Raw genomic sequence first — 20,604 nt, 5'->3', positions numbered from 1 at the left:
TACAGGAATGTTTTAGTTTCTAGGGCCCTTTGTTGTAGGCCGTTAGAGTTCCAGGCTGCTATTTTAAGCATGTCCACTTTTATTTCTTATTTTTTGCTCAGCATGTTTGTAAGTAGTTATAGCATGACTGTGAGTTGTTCCGTTCGCTGTCTGAGGACTGCGTTTTGTTCGCTTATCATTTTTGTAAGTATTTCGGTTTTTTTGATGGATTGTTTTAATAGTCCTTTGATTTCTGTAGCGTCTTCGTTGTTGTTGCTTTGATTCTGATTGTTTATGGGCGTTGCTTGTCTAATGTTTTGGGTTACTTGCGCGTAGCTTCGGTTTCCTTGGGGATCTGTATTTCTGTTTATAGCTTTTATTTCATTTTGTGCTTTCAATGTTGCTTCGTTATCCGTTGTACTCTGGGCAAACGTGACTGAATCTGTCTTAGGAATGTCTTCATACATTGTCTGAAGTGAGTGAAAAAGGACGTGAAGTGAAAAAAATGTGAGGATGTGAATAAACAAATATTGTATTGGAAATTCGCCACAGTCTACAGAGTCATTTGTATTGTGAAATTATATACAGTTGCATTATATATTAGCATTTATACACATATATTAGCATATATTAGCATCTATTTACAAATAAGTACAATATAATTATAATCGATTATATGCGCAAATAAGTATAATGCAATATGTTACGAATAAATTTATTCAAGATTTTATTTATGTATAAAACTTTCTGAAAATCTCGTGTTTTCGTCGTTCTAGTGAAAACTAGAAAACTAGCAAAATTTCTGCAAGTGACTAATTATAAGATTGATCAAGTTCAAATAATTATTATTACAGTTACATTTCTGATTGTGCGCACAATAAGGACAAATTGATAATATACCTATACGCTATTCGTAAATTACGAAGAAATATTAATCATGTTAAATATTACGTGCTAAAGGAATATATGTATCTCTCTTTTTCTGCAATTCAGGCTACCGCGCGCAAAATTTTTAAGTGAATAAAAGATTTACGATTTGTAAAAGGATAAAAGTATCATTTTTTGTAATTCTTTCATCGCTATAATTTCTGACAGTAGAAATGAAAATTAAGATTTTTTATCCTTTTTTACAGTATGAAATGTGTTTAATGTGCAATATTCAAAATTCTATGAAAGTTTTTAATAATAAAATTCTTTAAATAATATTTTGAATCTATTTTTGATATCATAACTTATTTGATAATTATTTTTCTTTCTCTTTTATGATGTAGAACATTAGATAACAACTGTTAATAAGACAAAATTGAATCTGCAATATTGCTCTGTCTTGAAACATCAAATAAACAGTATTTCTCAACGCGAGAATTGATTGTAATTTTAACAAATAAATAAAAAAAAAAAAAAAATAAACAGTTTCATGTACATACATATATCAGTATTTATAGATTAAACCGGCTTAATGTGTTCAAAAGATAAGCATTTCTCAGAATCTATGACTAAAGTTTAACTAAAATTTGACAATAAAGACAGAGAGAAGTATGAGTAGAATATTTTGAAAAGTTCGTCACAAAATTGCGAAGAATATGAAAGTAATTTACTTTTATAAAATAGAAATTCATGCACTATTTTCTATGGTGACAACTCGTTATGTAACTTCACGATTGTTCTCTTGAAGAATTTTTTGTCTTTCTTTAGAAATTGATTTGTTCAAGCGTTCTTTGCAGAATTTTGAAGTATTTCATTTTCTCTAATCAACTAAGTGCAACATTCTTAGCGTACTTTTCATCGATACGAAACTTTTTTGATTAAAAAAGACTTCTTTCATTAAACAACCAGCGTTTGTCTAGAAAAGTTTGCTAAATTCAGCAATTCATTACTTTTGCAACTAAATTAACAAATATAAAATAATAAATAAATAATAAATAAATGTTAACAAATATTTCAAGGTTTATAATAAATAACCACGTTCCACTTCTGGAAAAGCTAAGAACTTCCCAAATAGTTTAACACGATAACGATCAGTGATTACTGTGGTGTCACGTGATTTTTAACAAATATTCACATTTTTTAAATTCATAATAGAACTTGGCGGTCCCTGATGAAAGTTGCTTCTGAAAGTGAGAGGTTGTTTACATATAATAATATATATAATATATATAATTATTTATTATATATATCTGTCTTTTCCGTTATACTCTAAACAATCTAAGGTACTCTATTAATAGCTCATCTTTTTTTTCAGTTATGCCATGGTATACTCCTGACCGCTATATTGGTTTTGTAGGAAAATCAAGTTATATATATAACTAACCGGAGATGAAAGGACACCGGAGCCATTCCTTTGGAATGTTGGGAAAGTCCCTTAACATTTTAATCTAGATTTTACCATAGCCGTAATTAAGCAATTGTCATCATTCAATCCGATTGTATTTGTTCGAGATTTGTGATAGTGAGCTTGGGTTCGAGGCGACAACTAGTCGCCGAACGTAGCCGCGGTCAAGGGATGAACGTTTTGTCTAACAAAGGTATGGAGTAATTCTCCTTAAAAGAAATAGTTGTAGCGGCACAGTAAACATTCCAACCGTGGCTCGCTACACGCAGACGTACATGTTCAGCTAGCTTGAGGACTCGCTATAAATCTTAAGATTTTGTTAACTAAGGTCCTTCGAACAGACAAACAATCCTTGTTCCAACTACGGGCAGATAGGGGAAATCTATTTTTCTCGCGAAAGACGCTTCCCGCTAGCAACTTTCCCTCAAGGGCGGCTGGCATCCTTCTCTAACAGCTAGCATCCTTCTCTAACCACCAACATGGAAATTGACCAATTAACAGCAACGTCAATTTCCCTCACTTTCCGAACGAAGACTTTTCTCCACGAATCCGATGATCTCGTGCCCTTAGACATACCTCATCATGGTTTTCCTCTGCAGTGTCACCGTGACGGAGAGACACTCTCGCGTACGGTCTTGTAACGTAAACTTGAGGGTTGGATGATAAAATAAAATAGCTGAGTCGTAACACAACTATTAATTTAGTTTTAATTAAACTTTATTATGAATTCAGCAATCACAATGGAATACACACTGAATTAACATAAATCACAATTCACTCCAACCACGTTATGTAAAACTTAGTTACACTGATACGCTAAGTACGCGAATGTTATAAGGGTAGAGACCGGTAAAGATATGTTGACTATTCTAAGGATACAGAATAAGTGAAGTTTTACTGACGATACTGTGTCTGAGGAAAGCTAGGGGTAGGTGTGTCTAAGGACGCGGGACTATCGGATTTGTTGATGACAATTTTGGTTAGGGAAGTGAGGGCAGTAGACACCGTCTCCGATTGGATAATAAGACGGTTGGTGGACCAGGAAGGCTTTAGCCGCCCTCGTGAGAAAGTTGCTAACGGAACATATCTGACGTGAGGAAAACCAACTTTCCATGTTAACCCGTAGTAAACAATAAACGTAAAAGGAAACCTAAGACAAGAGATACTTAAGTACGCGACTGTTATAAGGGTAGAGACCGGTAAAGATATGTTGACTATTCTAAGGATACAGAATAAGTGAAGTTTTACTGACGATACTGTGTCTGAGGAAAGCTAGGGGTAGGTGTGTCTAAGGACGCGGGACTATCGGATTTGTTGATGACAATTTTGGTTAGGGAAGTGAGGGCAGTAGACACCGTCTCCGATTGGATAATAAGACGGTTGGTGGACCAGGAAGGCTTTAGCCGCCCTCGTGAGAAAGTTGCTAACGGAACATATCTGACGTGAGGAAAACCAACTTTCCATGTTAACCCGTAGTAAACAATAAACGTAAAAGGAAACCTAAGACAAGAGATACTCGCTTGGTCTGAAGGACCTTAACTATGAAAATTCCAAGGTCGACTTAAGACTATTGAGGGTACGCGCTAAGGATGTGTAGACATCTGGGCGCCATCCTGCCCGCGGTGTGTGGCCTGGTCTCTGATGTGAATTGACGTTATTGATGTGAATTTCACGTCTTAACATATAATCCAACTTAGACTTTGACGAAAGTAATAAATAAGCCATCACGTTGACCGCGGATTTGTTATCGAACCTGAGGCCATTGTCATTAGTGTTACGAGTGCCTAATCGCCGCAGTTAATTGTCAAATCGGTTGTATCCATACTTGTGTTAATAAACTCTATCTTCATTGTACCACAACGATGGCTAATTCCAGTGAAGATTCATCAAACGCCCATAACCCTAACCCCAGCACCAACCGACATATATATAGAAATTTTTCTTTTAATTTTGCTACAAAATAAATATAATAGTCAAGAGTATACAATGGCATGTATGGCTGACAAGATGAGCTATTAATAAAATACCTTGGAGTATAACAAAAGGGATATACATCAAAGATACTATTAGTCAAAGTTCCGTTACATTTCTGAATGTGAAGCAAATTAGAGATAGATAGATAAATAGAGAGAGAGAGAGAGAGAGAGAGAGAGAGAGAGAGAGAAAGATTAGCGAAACTTTGATGAGGCAAGCAAATACATAGTAATGGGAAAATGTCGTTAAGTTGTGAGACAGACGAAGGGGGTAGAAGATTAATGAACAAACAAGAGAGACAGTATTCATCTCTTGTAACAGCTCGCTCACAATACTGGTATAATTACGTGGCTCCGATACATGCAGTTTTCGTGAAGGTAATCGTATTAAGTGGTAATGCTGAATGTTATTAAGTTCCAAGTGGTCTGATGAGAAAGCATCAACTGGTTTGTTTGTTGCCCAAGGATGAACTCAATTCTCTTTGTACCTTGGTAGCCAACTTTCTCCGCCGGCTAATTTTTATTTTCAGGAACATTTCTCGACCATAGAGATTCTCGTTAATATGCAGGGTTGCTCGAAATTAAATGGTGGAACTGTGAAAGGGGCAATTTTGCGAGTCGAAATATTTCAAAATGAAAGAATAAATTTCCCTTGAACAAACTTTTTCCTGGGTACGTCTCCGTGAAAAAATATGTATGCTCATCTGACCTTTAGCTGTAATTTCATAACTAGATTGCGAATGCTTTTGCACGTTAAAAAACTTAACGTTAATTGATGAAAATTTAATATTCATTATAGAAATAATTTGTAATATGTGTCGACCTCCACGGTTTTCTAATTTAAATTCTTTGTAACTTCAAGTAGTCTATAAGGTCAATGTCTGTATTGTACAATTGTTCGTAACATACGTAGAACTGAATAGCAACAAATATAATAATAATTATACGATTGCCAATATTGGTCAAAATTATTATCGGCAAATAAGTATATGCAAGACAGAAATTAATTGTGTCATATCAAAAAAATTGATGAGATTGTTATAATAATATAGTATAATATTATATCATTTCATACGAGAGAATGATCTTTAAGGCTTGTTAAGGTCTTCATAACTTGCTAATAATTTACTTACGTTGTAAGTGTTCACATAATCGTAAATAAGAGTATACATGTATTTCGTACATATGTAGAATAACAGTAGATATTCTTGAAAAGTTGTCAGAAAGTCACATTTGGGTTGTCTTATAATTATTAGAAACAAAAAGGATATAGATTTGATTCTAGTCAAACACCTTATATATAATACATTCTTTCTAACAGTTACCAGTTAACACGTTTCATCATAAACAAAATATAACTATTCTAACGGTACTATAATTTTAAAAAAAGAAGGAAATGCAAAATGAAACTTCATTGCACTAAACTTAGATAATATTGTTACATCAGGATCCTCTTGCATAATAATTTGCTAACAAATATTATGTGAATAAATGTTATTATATAAATATTACTAACACATATTATGTAACAAATATTAGTGAATCGACAAATGTTGAGTTATAAATTGTAGGCTTCTCTGTTATAATTTTACAACGTTATGTTAGACAGTATAGAGAAATTAAAATTTCACTTGTTTCGGGGTCAAACTTGTCCTGATTACGTAAGAGAATCTTCGTATCACTAGTAATTTGTTACTTGTGACTTATAAAATTTCATTATTAATATTAATGAATTAAAGAAGACTACCCAGATATTCGTAATTTATATTTTCATGATTTTTTCATCAGTGTCATATTTCAACGTATGTAGTTTAACAATAAAAATCCTGAATATTCTTATTTAACACCTTTTACACGTTACCTTTTATTACTCCTTTCATACAAAAGATCGATAAGCGTTATTTCAACACCATTTTCTCGACATTGAAAGTCAAGACCCGATTAAATGACTTGAAGAATCGTCGAAGCTCGAAGAGACAAACTGGCCAGATCGATACCGAATATCGAAAACTCAGAATGCTTAAGTAAGAAGCTCATTTACGTCAGTAGAGAGCCGATGAGGCTGAAATATGTGACCTTGGTGAAGCGGAGAGGGTTGATTCCTCGCACTGATTAGCATGCAAAACTACCGCTTCTGCGCAGGTCTCGTTGCACATATCGTAAAACGCATTTCAAGCTCGAACGCTATGGAAAAATGTTAAATGACAGTTATTTTCAGCAACGCGATCTTAAACTTTATCGAAGTAATCTTGCTGCGCGATACCCGAGGATTTTTCTAAAGATGTTCCTCTTGAAAAATTTCTCTAACAGATAAAAAGTCGAACGCGTTACAAAGAATAAACGAGCATTGTAATTATCAATTATTCGACAAACAAATAGTACAAGCGGATAAAACACGCGTTGCATCGTTATGACCGAAATTCCTGTTCGAGTAAATATTCTGTGAAAGATCTTGTCAAAATTTTCCCATCTCGTCTTCTGTTTATCTTCCCAAGGTATAACTCGTAGCGAGTAGACGGAATTCTGGAGATTTGCGCACGAGAAACACAAAAAAGGCATCTCAGCAACCGCGAGAATCCTTCTGGTTTGAAACCAGGTCGTCTATGAAGAGAAACGAAAAGAATTCCGTATTGGAAACGGAAACGAATGAATCTAAGTCAGTCGATTTTCGAGCAACGTTCCAAATAACGCTATTGAAAACGGGTAGAAGCACGAAATTCTGGAGAATGTATTGTATACGATAATTGCATTTTATGTTTACGTAGGAGATCGAATTCTCGATCTTATTTATATTCTACAATCTGTTTATGTGAATATCATATCTTTCTTCTTACAGTTTCAACGATTCGTTATTTTAAAACATTGCAGTTATACGAGACGACTTACCTACTGGTAGTTTGAAGTTTTGTATATACGGTGAGAAATAAAAGTATTGATGCAATTGGAATGTGGAAATAAAAAGAGAAATATTTTCTATATATTAAAATCTATTTAAATATATGTAGCAATATGTTATTCATAGATATTTACAATAATAACTTTGCAGTACTTACAACAGTAATTGCAGTACTTAACTATAGTAATTGACTTCTATTTATGTATATTTGTTATCGTAAATGTCTGCGGCTATATTAAATATAATATAGGGCTACTATAGTCTATTCACAGAAATATAATGTAGGACTATATAGGCGACTATAAATAATAATATAGGAAATACTGCTTTCTTTATTTCTATATTCTAACTGTACGAATACTTTTGTCTCTCACTGTATATATGAAACTTCCAACTATCAGCAGGTAGATTGTCCCGTACAACTGCAACACTTTAAAATAACGAATCCTTAAGGCTGTAAGAAAAAAGATGTAATAGATATTCACAGAAATATAAGATTGAGAATTCGATTGTATATAATTTAAGAAAATCAAATCAAATTACAAAAAATTTCTAAAACAAATCAATTCTTTCTAAACATTATAATATTCAACTTATTGTAGTGATTGACACCATTATAAATAAACAATTAAGATACAAAAAGATTGCAAATTTCGAAATAAATTTCTGGAAACAATTATTACTTTCTTATAACTGTTTGAATTAACTATAACAGTCTGTATATCAATCTAAATTTGTATAAGTATATTCGAAATATTATAATCTTTTTGATCTAGACTTAACTTACAAGGGAACATCTCGAATTTAGGACATATCGATTTTGATGGAACGTATCTAAATATATGAAAAATAGATCTCGAAAAAGTATTCTCCACGCATTTTTTTTACATCCGCTGTCATCTACATTAAAGGGATAATAATATTCCTGAAAGTTGAGGGTGGAATATATATTTTTTTGAATATCTCTGACGCTTGAGGACGTAGAAAAAAGATTTTTTTAAATTGTGCTTCTTGAAATGGAGAATCTAGCCACACAGAAAATATTTCCCAGAAATTATTTATTTAAATATGATATTAAAAATTCCCATCTTTTTGTCAATTTTTTTGAGAGATATTATTTTGCTAGATATTACTCCATATTCGTGTAAATTTGTGTGTATAAAATATGTACCAACTTGGTAGATAGTTTTTAGATTTCTTTGTTTTTTTGGCATTCGACGATAATTGTTTAACGCATAATTTTCTCTCACTCTGTGTTATGGTAACCGTTCAACCATTTAACGTATGTGTATGGATTTGTAAGGATTTTTCCCGAAACATCTCTGACTATAGAATGTCACTAAATGCAGATATAAATTTACGAGAACTGCCTTGTATGTAAGTTTCGTCAAAATCGATGTGTGTAGATTCAATATATTCCTTCGTTAGTTACTTTTGATGAAAAAGAAATTATGAATGAATTAATCAAAGCCACGATATCAGAAATAATTTGACGAAAATGGATCGTTTTAAACAGATCCCAGGCAAATATACCACTTTGATTCACTCTTAAATCAAAGTATGGTAAAATGGATTGATTTGTCTGCTTCTTGTAAATATACGTATTATATGTATTATTATGTTTCGTCTACACTTTTTTTTCTTTTAGTAACTCCTGCTAGATTCTTGCAATGGTTCATATATAACATTAATAAATGTTCTATCCGAAGAAACATGCGCGAAGATATTTGTAAGTATTTTTGCGATATGCGTATTTGAATACAAGAGACATTTTTGAGTAAGAGTACTAGTTTAATTCTAGCTATTGCTAACGCTTTCTTACAATGCTTTTTACACTTTCAATATTTGTCCCGTTCCAATAGTCGAAAGTGTCATAAACTCGATCTTTAGAAATTGATCGGTACTAATTGGCGTAGCGAATAAGAAACGAAATTTCGCAACCTTTTCCTAATCATTCAGCGCAAGTATCTCACACCCGCTACAGGAAAAGACACAAGAAAAGGAAGTATGTGACAATTAACACGCATGCTGATTGGAATTTTATACGATCAGTAAAAATCAATTCGGAATAATCAGAATGCATAATTCCAGGAACGCTCTTATATGATCTTTGTGAAATCGCCGCGTGGGTCTCATAAGATCAGAATTGTTTCAGTCGTCGCAAAGTACAATTTACCCGAAGACATTAGAATTCAAAAAGTTAAGACCTGGGGAATTGAATATGCTAAGAAGAATACTGAACGTACAAGACAGATGGAAAGAATTAATGGTAATTGTAGCAAAGGAGAATTTATTATTATTTATAACATGATAAAGCATACAACAGCACGACAGTAAGGAAATGCAGCGGAGATATTTTTGATTAATTGGAGGACAATAGGGAGAAAGAAGCCAATCTTGGGTTCCTTACTGAGCTTTTGTTAAAAGGCCCTGTTATTGTGAGCCGCATAACTCCTAAATGCACTATATGGTTGCAAAACAATTAAATGAAGGGGCACGGGAAAAGGAGAGAATATCAAGTTCTAATGCTAAGCATTTCTCAGAAAACAAAAATTTATCTTTCAATATATAGTATAACGTCAAAACATCATATTTTCTCATATATCAAAATTATAGGGAGAGCGCTTAATGGTTTCAAAAAAAAAAGAGTCACGTTCATTTGCTTAGCTATTTAATGTGACGAAGACAACCGGAATCCCGGATCTGGACCTTTCGACATTTGCTCGGCGACTGACCGAAACCGATCAGTAACGGTTCGATGATGGAGAGTGATCAGATTATCGGTGTCCAGTCCGTCGCGAACGCCGATGACTGACACGGGTCCTCAAGGGAGGTTTTCACGTTTTATCACCTACATTTCGGCCAGTCCTGATACTCGTGAGGTGTAAGTGTTGTCCGTGGTAATTGTAGCTGCTGGTTGTAGATGTCGCTGCTGGGGTACTGCTGTGTTTCTCCTAATTTAGATGCGTGGAAGAAAAATCGGATTCCAGTCGCCGGAATTTGAACCCGGGTCCCGAACGTTCGTAACTTAAGGCACTAATCACTGCGCTGCCATCGTCCAGTACTAGTAATAACAATAGTCAAGTGATGGTGTATTTGCTTGTCGAGTGCCGCCACACTCGTGACTGACCGCGGGCACGGACAGATGATGACGAAATCTACACAACACTTAAATTTACGCAACTTACTTATTAATGCTTAAATCTAAATGTAACATATACCCTAGTACGTACTATAACGACTCACAAGACAATTCACATAACGTTACTAATTGACACTTAATTCTAAGTACACTAATTTGTTAATAATAGCTTTAGGTTATATCACAAGACCAACGTTTGATTTGGTTCAATATCGTTGACGACATATTGATCATTGTCGAGTACTTTTGTCATGACGTAAAGCGCTTTAAATTTTGGTAATAATTTCTTATTTACCCCGGGTGCAACAATGTGATTTGAAATGACGACGTGATCCCCAACTTGATACTTTAGCGCCGGTTTCCGTTTCTGATCATGCAATTTGTCGTTTCCAGTTTGTTTAAATGACGGAATGTACTCGAAAGTGTTTAGTTTTAAATTAAGGATATTGCTGCAACGGCACAATGCGTCAACGTATGATATTTTCGTTCCGGTCCAACGTTCGATATCGTAATCGCATAAAGATAAATATTACACCTTTTATTAAACCAACTTAAATATTAAACCAACTGTCAAAAAAGATGTTGCACGGCATATCATGAAGAACTAGCGGACGCAGAAGGAACGGTATGACAAGAGTAGGGGAGATGCCCAGACGTGTACCGCAGGAGAACTAATGCTGGTACTGCGGATCAGTGAACTTGTCACGGGCGCAGGCCAAAAGTTACTTCCGAAATTCAAAGGACCGTCCCGGATTCGGACCGTTTTGCCGAATGAACGCTATGACCTAGAGGATATGCGGGAAGGGGTAAGATGATACTGGACAGTTGTCGCTGCTGATCGGATCAAGCCGTGGATCACAATGCAAGGTGACGACCACAACAGCTCGGAGTAATCCTTTCCTCACAGGAATTGATAGCCCAAAAAACTATCAAGGGTACGATCATGGTACATGGTATGAATGTCCTTACATGTATGTCTTTTCTTCTGTGTGCAGAAAAAAGGTTAAAGAGAGCAAGGTGGGATCCAGGATTGGCTAGCCCCTAGCGCCGGCTCAGATCACGGAACCGTCGAGCAGGACGGATGCCGTGTTGCGCCGTAGCATGGTGGTTACGGAAGCGCACATGAGCATGCACGGTGTCGCGTAGAGATTAGTTCATTTCAATTCGTTAGAATTATAGTAACGAACTTTCCTTGTACACGCTGGTGTATCCGTTGCACGTACAGGTGCTTCCCTCGTGGATGTAAACGTTTCCTCCTTTTGCAAAGTCTTCGAAATCCACGGGTTTGTCACCTTCTTGCGGTCTCGATTGTTTCTAGGTGACTCGGCAAACGAAATGTTTCTGTATAAACGATGCGTTCTTGCCTGATCTCTTAACCAGATATCTGGTTGGAATCCATCGATTATAAAAACAACGAGTTCTTCTTGGTGGACGGTGACTTCATTCATCAGCATAACTTTGTCGAAATAATATTCGCAAAAAGACTCGTCTTTCGAATTCTTTGCGTAACGTTGCTTTACTTGGTCGATCATAAAAAACGCGTACAACTTGTCAAGGAGATCCGCAACCATCATTCTCAAATGATCGAATGAAACCATTTTGCCGCTTTTCCACGTAAGCATAAATCCATTAAAATTCTGACACTATTGTCTTCCAGACGGTATCTCGCAGTAATTTCAACTATTACTTCCAATTACGAAAATTATCTTTAGGTCCGCCAGGAAATTCAACCAAAAGATCAGCAATCGTCTTGATTCTGATCGTCGGAAGCATGGAAAGAGTAATAGCACCCTCTGTAGGTTGTGTAAATTGCAACTTTTGCCCATGTTGTGAGTTTCACTCTCGCTTTTTTGCGCATGGAGCCTCTTGCTTGCGTTGCGTGGCTGTCATTTCCGCACGCGTCATTTCCAAAACTTACATATCCAAGTTACTTATAGAACTTTCGGCTGCTGCATCTTTCAAAGGTCTTGCATAAACTTCCTCTGTACCAGCTGGAAGAGATTTTACAATACCTGGATTAGCTTGTAACAAACGCGCAGTCAGTTCAACCTTACTACCAGTCACCACCAAATCAGGTTCACGTAATAGTTCTTCTAATTGGTTAATCCTTAATTCTTGCAATTTTCTCTTCTGTCCACTCGGAATATTGATAAAAAAAAAAGACTTACACTTATGTGTACAAACTAAACATCTAATAAAAGGTTCAATACAAAACTTGCACAATATGCGAACCGCGAGATTAACTGTACAAATCCTTCAGATTGTCATCATTATCATTCAGATTGTTATCATTAGTTACAAACTCTTTTGAAATAGAATCCGCAGATGGCAATCGATGGCAAGTAAAAGGCAGTCGCAGTTAAAACGAAAAATCGCGAATCCAACTAAAATTTTCTACCCACTTTTAAATTTGTAGGGACTATTTAATGTGACGTTTATGGGATTATTATCATACGAGTCAGGCTTTCGAGCAGTGAGAGAAGTCGGCGAGGATATTTTAAACCGTAAAGGAATACGATTGTAATATGTTGGCAAGTATAATGCTTATACATTGGACCAGTTCGAGAAATTCCTGCGATGCGAGATATTGCAAGAGGCCGTAGCGCGGGAGAACACCGGATGTGTCCATCATTGAATTCCCCACAATGGTGTTTTTAATTGATAAGGATAAAAACATAGCGAGCAGGTTCAGGTCACAGTGAATACTACGTCATTGCTAAATATTCAGCTGACTGAGAGAACATATCAAGTAAAACAAATGTAACGTCACACAGAGAGGAGACTCAATTAACTAGTGGCTTTAACTAACCTCAAATAATCTTGTTTCGTCACTTTGGTAATTAGGTGATATGCGTAGTGTTCTACACTGTACGTGGATTAAGGAAACGTAGTTTCATCCTAGTGCAAGAGACAATGAATATCTTTTAACACTTATTTGCCAAACACCATTTATATTTATCTAGACATAGTTAATGTTGCTAGTTAATAAATCAATAGTCTGGCTATTCATTTCCGATGGAATCGATGGGTCAAAAATATAAGTGCGTTGGATCTCTTTTCGCAAGGATGAAATTTGACATACTAATCAATACTATCGCAAAACTCAGAAAGAAGCAGTCTGGCTAATTTCCGATTATGGAACCTGCAGTCCGGCAACATTCCTTAGATGTTCCCGATTTTTTAAAATTCGGGTTGATTCCAAAACGGGCTGCACTTATTTTCGCATTAATGAAAATTTTTGTGCTGATTAATGTTATTATGAAAAAAGTAAAAAAGTTGTCTGGTTGATGTACAATCATATAATTATACATAATGAAATGATAATTTACATTATGAATCAGGAAAAACACAGCTTGGCTTTTGTTAGAAGTCATTAAAGTATTTCCAGACTAACTGAAAGGATGGGCATAGGATTTGATGAAAAGTCGACGCAGTCTACTCTTGTTGAGGAGGCTTCATAAAACGACCGCCATCAGGATCGTAAGGGGATACCGAACAATATCATATACGTCGGCGACTGTCCTGGCTGCGTCTCCTCCGTTCGACCTCCAGGCCCTAGCGCTCCGACCGGTATACCATCAACTGCAGGGCCTGTGCTCGGGCGGGGATACGCCCTCTGCCGGCCAGTCGGTTCGCGACGTCCGGGGGAAGGCAAGGCTCGAAACTTCGGAACGGTGGCGTAGTCAGCTCGACGCCGAGGATACGGTGCGGTCTCATTGGGCCGTTATAGCGGTCCTACCGACCTAGGAGGCCTGGAGAGATCGTGACGGGCTTCCACTGACATACAGGATGACGCAGGTGCTCACCGGGTACGATGCGTTCGAGGAGTTCCTGCTAAGGATTCGGCGGGAGGTAACTAGTACGTGCCACCACTGCGAGAAAGAGGAAGACACGGCACAGCACACGCTAGAGTTCTGCCCGGCGTGGGAGGAACTGCGCCGTGTCCTACGACTCGCAATCGGCGAGAGATTAGCCCTCGAGGCGATCGTAGAAGCCATGCTGAGGGAGCAACAGAAGTACATCGCCGTCCGCTCCTACTGCGAGCAAGTCATGTTCGCGAAGGAGCGCGCTGAGAAAGAAAGGGTAAGAGGACAACACCCATCGAGAGTGCCGTCACACCGAAGAGGGTCTGGTCTCTCCTTCGGACTTGCACGACGGCCTAGGCAGCTTGGCGTCAGGAGGAGTGGTCCCTCCTAATGGCCCAATAAACCAAGGATGACTCCCGATTACACCATCAGGGAGAAGACGAAGGAGTATCCCAGCAGCAATATGAAAAGATGGCCTCAGGGCTCTTCTACCAATCGTCAGGACGATCACCGTGGATGTTTTAGCTGGTACGAATCCGGCACTACCCGGTGCCCTCTCCCTAGAGGGGGCGAGGCGCCTATGAAGGTTTCCTCCACGAAAAAAAAGACTGACTAAAAGGCGCACAACCCGTAAATATCTAAAAATACGAAAAAATATTTTAGATTTTGCATTTTTGAGGCCGTTAGTTTCACAATGTAATTAAATGTATCTGAGTTCATTCTTAAATATTCATAAAACTTTTCAGAACAATTTATTTTCTTATATGTGGTGGCACTCGACGACGGAACTTTCGGACGGCTTCGCGACACAAAGCGTAATATCATCAAAGCGTAAGGCCGATATGCCTGATGTACTATCTATGTCCCTTCGGTTCTTCCGTCGATTATTCGGAAGAATGCGAATGCGATAACGGTCGCGGACGTCTAACGAACGCGTGCGTAGTTGGAATATCGAGGGGCAACAAAAGAAAAGAATCTGTCCAAAGGTTCATTCGTATTTGAACAGCGAAGTGCGAAGTGTTAAGTGTAACAGCGAAGCAAACAGTCGAAAAGCGAGGATTGTTGATTGTTGGTTGTTGACTGTTGATTGTTAAATAAATTATATTGTTGAATATCGAGAGTATTTCTTGGGCACTTACATCTAACACCACCTCATGTATAAGTAATAAAACTCGCTAAAATCCAACCTTTCCGTGTTAATTGAATGAGCTCTATATTGATTCTTTCAAACAGTATTTGTTAAAAACCATGATTTAACTCCTGAACTATTATTCTCACTGTCTTTACTACCTCCTAACACGTCAATTAAAAAATTGATTTATTCTTAACTGAAAAGTAAAAAGTGTATTCTAGCCCGTCGTTCGAATCGAAGTAAATTCTAGTCGACGAAACTGAGGTGGTATAATGTTGTCCGTGATACTTGTAGGCTGCTGGCCGTAGATGTCGCTGCTGGGATACTGCTATTTTTCTTCTAATTTAGATGCGCGGAAGAAAAATCGGACTATGAGCGCCGGGATTTTCGTAACCTAAGGTGTTAACCACTGCGCTACCGTTGTCCGGTGGAAGTTAGTGTCGAGTGGTGGTATTTGCTGTTGAGTGCCGCCACAGAACAATCGCGCTATGTAAATTTTACGCAGACTTAACTTGACAGTCAGCTGAATAATCAGATACACCGCGACCTAAACCGACTCGCTATGTTTTTAGCCTAAGCAATGAAGCAGGAAAAGAGATAAAGTAAAATAGTAGTGCCGCGAGTTGATTAGTCACCTGTCTCTCTGTGTGATGTCACATTTGTTTTACTTGCTTTGTTCTCTCAGCTAGTCGGAATAACCAGTTCTCTCTGAATAATCAACTATAACATAACCTATGCCTCCCTCACTATGTCTAAGAGCTTCACACTACGCTCCCATGGACTCCAGAGTCATTTTAAGATTCACACCACGTTAAAAAAAAGCTTATTGTGAAATTAAAGGTCACTTATGATATTAATATACATGGAAAATTTTTAAATATATTACTAAATAAAATGTGAATAGTTCCCTGTAATATAACTGATGACTTGTGTTTCAGACACTGTTTAATATGGAACAGAGGAAATGTTTAAAAAATCCACCCAAAGAACATCAAATGGAAAACACTATCGTGAAACAAGAGTCTTCTCGAAGGCGTCACGGCGCCCGTCCTAGTTATCATTTATTTTCCATTTAGCCACCCTTGACAGCCGCGGAATGAAGAGCAGCTCATTAGGATTCTTGCAGCGTTCAGGTATTTCTCACTCGCCAAGGGATTACATAGGGTAGCATGGACGCCGTCTCTTCCGGTTTTCTTCGCCTTTTTCGTTCATTCTTGTTGCGTGCGGGCATGACGCATCGAATTTACGTGAGCTGACAGAACACGGCATGCGAGAAGAAAAGAAAATATGTAAATGGAGTTTGTTTATGCAGCTGGAAAGCTGGCGCGGTAATCGAATTTTCACGGACCATCTCATACCATATTTGCAAGTACAGGCTAGCCAATGTAACAGCCGCGAATGAAGCGACGTGATCGCGTGAAGAAATCTGATTTTCGAACGGCGACAACGACAACGACAACGAAGACGAAGACGACGGCGACGATTGCTACGATGCTACGATGTGGCAGAGGAAAGAAGGATGAATATGTAATCAACAATGAATAGAGTGGCATGATTGTGAGCTAACGGAATGGTAGAAAAATGACGCGGCAAGTAGGGGGAAAATGTTGGAACTGATTGCCTGTTGACTGACTGACTGTTGTTATTGATTTGAATGAACTTTCTATAAGGATATATTTATTTTTGCAGAGGATAGGATAGTTACAAGGTTCGATATGTGCTTATAAATCCGAATCAAGCACGATATCCAAGGTTCACTTTGTAAGATTTGAATCATTGTATTTACGAAATATTCGATCTTCAGAAACCCTTTTCAAATCTCCGAATGAATACTAACGTTTCGAAAATCTCTTTACAAATACTTCGATATTAAAATGAATCGATACCCTTACAAATACTAGTCGAGTCATGAAAGTCAGAAAGCACTATGCAGGATGGTTGGTAACTGGTGGTACAAGCGGAAAGGGGGTGATTCTACTCGAAAAAAGAAGTCGAAAGTATAGAATAAAAATTTTTCGTTTGAGGCTTTGTTTTCGAGAAAATCGACTTTGAATTTTCGCTCGGTACGCGTGCGGTACGTTATAACGGATCTCACTGTAGATCGTTGTCTCTATTGAAAAATTTAAAAAGGAAAAAAAATTAAAAGAAAAAATTTTTACTCTATATTTTCGACTTCTTTTTTCGCATAGAATCACCCCCTTTCCGCTTGTACCACCAGTTACCAACCAACCTGTATATCTTATAAATTTGATTTGTGTCGGTTGGTTTTACGACTGTTTATTGCAATAGTGACCGTGTCTAGTGTTCTTTACTGTAAATGCCTTATAATAGATAAGTGTTTAGTGCAGAAAAAAATGTCTAACGCAAATTTTAGTCATATTCTCGTTACTCTCTCTCTCTCTCTCTCTCTCTCTCTCTCTCTCTCTCTCTCTCCCTCTCCCTCTTTCGCCACTCGGTCCTATTGATCACTCGTCTTCCTCCTATTATTCACTCAACATTCAAACAATCACCTCATTGTTACCTAAAAGACATTTCTGATTCCGCATTCGTGATCTCATCCTAGTTGATGAAACAACAGTTGTGTTGTATATAATGCAAAGTTGTATTATCTATAATGCTTCTAATATTTAGAGATTTATTAAAAATAAGATACTGTTCTAACAGTTTTTTCACGTGTCATTTTCCAACTCTTATAATCCTAAAGTTTCTATACGTTGTACCAATATCGTAGAGATATTTATTTCACTGAATTTCGATTGCGTTTTTTTCTATTTATACGAATACATGGACATATGTAAAGTACTTGTACATTTTATCAAATGAAAATTTATCATACATACATAGATTATTTACTAGATAGAAGCTTCACAAAGTTCCATCAAATCTCTTCGTTTCTTCGTCATCAGATCGCTATCCCATCTTTCCACGCGTAAACAAACTTCTTCGATTTTTTGTTAGTTCCAGAGTGGTTGGTATCTCGAGGAGAAATTGAAGCCGAGGCATTCGCGAGTAATTGCTGCATCGAATTCCTACAAGAACAGACCTTCCTTGAAATTTTCTCTCTCTCTCTCTCTCTCTCTCTCTCTCTCTCTCTTTATCTCTCTGTGAATCATTTTCGTGTCTCAGATCTTAGGTTTCAAACGTACCTCGTAATCTTCGTACATTATATTCGACGAAATGTACCAAGAAACAATTTTAGCAATTCATATCAGAGAACTGGGAATACGGGTTTCAAGTAAGACTATTGTTACTTATATCAATATCCTGGCGTAGCACTATGTCTGTATTTGTTACTTTGTGTAAGAGGGAATGATTTAAATATCGTGTTGCTTATTCTTCGAAAATACATATGAACCATTTAGTGCAGCTTGAAAATATGTCAATAGTTTCTTTGTAACAATATCGTATAATTGTACAAGATGGAAAGAAATGTTTTATCTTCGCCAGTACAAACGAATTTTACACCTCCGGTTCAGTGGAGATCTGTCGAAAAAAGGTAGAGAGTAAATAACACAATATTAATAAGGAAACAGCAAATTACTTCTTAGACCATGAAATAGCCAATCATAATCAAAATGAAACAATTAATCCCGCGATTTTACATTATTATAAAATTACATAGGGCACATGAAGACATGTGACGGTTAACTGCGTTTTTTTAAATAGTATCACATTTTTTATGCGTTGATCCACGACTTTCATTATTTCATGTAAGAAACTACGTACTTATTTGTTCATGCCAAAAAATTATCTCAGATGTTCATTAGTTTTGTTATTTTTCTTCAAAAGTATAATTTATTAAAATATCCTTTAAACTAAATTGCTTTTTGGCATGAGCAAGAATTCATAGAATTCAATTATTTAAATTATCCCTCCTTATACAATGTAATAAACAACATTAATAATCAGCAGAAATTGCGCTGAATCCGAATATTATTAAAATAGTTATTAAAAAACGCAATAGGCCGACTTCGTGATAGTGTCAAATATAATGGATTTTTACATCGTCATTTACCAATAGCTTTAGAAGGTCGACCTGCAGCCAATATATAGCATCTAGAGAAATTCCATTTATTTGAGGTTACACTTCGTTCGGTTTAAGCGTTTGTGTTTAACAAGTATCGTAATATCGTTTCCCAAATATGGATCTTTTGGAAACCAAATACTCGGTACCTAACCTAATGGCACTTGGGTACTCAACTTCGGTAGTTCGATGCTTAAGTACCAGTTCTCGGTACTTCGAAGTATCGATTGTTTAACTTAACGAGATTTTCTACCCCATTATCGAGTCTTCGTCCAGTAGCTACCAGCTTCTTTACTTCTATTGTAAAGACATCGCGTTACGGATATACTGGAAGGTGGTAACCGAAAGTTGCCCGTTTTTAAGAATAAGTTTAGTTAATCATAGACTGTAGTTTAGCATAGTTTTAGCTTTAGTTATAGTCTCCAGTACGAAATGGCTCTTCGTGTAGTTTTTATTAGTTGACACCACATGCAAACAACGACAAATTCCCACGGATCAATCACGGGAATATTAGGCATTATCTCACGTTATTCTTTGTCTTCTGCTCTCTCGTTTGTGTGAAAAACGAGAAGGATTAGATTCTTGCTCCGTCGTAATCGAAACTTAACTTTATTAAAGTTGCAATATTCTTTTTGAAATTTCTTATTTTGTGATTTAGAGTCTAACATAAATATCGCGACTATTACACTCAGCAGTTTTATTTCCCGACTCATAGAATATATATATATATATATATTGTTCTTTACTATATAACGTTTTGTTCAATCGTAATATCCAATCCATGAAACCCACAACGGTAGTAAGGTGGTCGTTGGTGAAGGTGCCCACAAGAAATACTCTTGATGTTCAACAATGAAGTTTATTAAACTATTAACAATTAACTATCAAGAGTCAATAATCCGTTTCTCTAATTGTGTTTGCTTCGCTATGACGCTTAACCTTTGGCGCTTTGCAGCTCGGGGCAGAATGAATCTTTGGTTTGAAACCAAACGGATCCTTTCCTTTGTTGCACTTCGATATCCCCACTACGCACGCGTTTATTAGATGTCCGCGACGGTTGCCACGTATGCAATCTTCCGACTATTCGGCGAAAGAACCGTAGGGATATCGATGGTACATTAGGCATGTCGGTCTTATGTTTTAAAGGTATAGCGCTTTGTGTTACGAAGGTGTTGGAAAGTTCCGTGATCGAGTGCTACCACAGTATACTTTTGTCGCTCTAGGTGTTTGTTTCATTAAACAATGTTACGAAGCCTACTACTAAACGTTTCTAGCGGCTCCCTTCTTTAGCCATACGTTGGTTCATCCGCATATCATATT

General features: G+C 36.8%; 1 protein-coding gene across 1 annotated transcript; it reads left to right on the top strand.

Moving 5' to 3' along the window:
* Positions 1-14,111: 14,111 nt before the first annotated feature.
* On the top strand, positions 14,112-16,336 carry LOC105681603. Its single transcript, XM_012392357.1, has 2 exons — positions 14,112-14,405; positions 16,199-16,336. The coding sequence occupies exons 1-2, from the start codon at positions 14,112-14,114 to the stop codon at positions 16,334-16,336; spliced, it is 432 nt and encodes a 143-aa protein (XP_012247780.1).
* Positions 16,337-20,604: the final 4,268 nt, after the last annotated feature.

Source organism: Bombus impatiens, unplaced genomic scaffold (assembly GCF_000188095.3).
Source record: "Bombus impatiens unplaced genomic scaffold, BIMP_2.2 scf_1360, whole genome shotgun sequence".
NCBI lineage: Eukaryota > Metazoa > Arthropoda > Insecta > Hymenoptera > Apidae > Bombus > Bombus impatiens.
The sequence above is the reverse complement of the archived record's forward strand: the minus strand, read 5'-3'. Positions and strand labels throughout refer to the sequence as shown.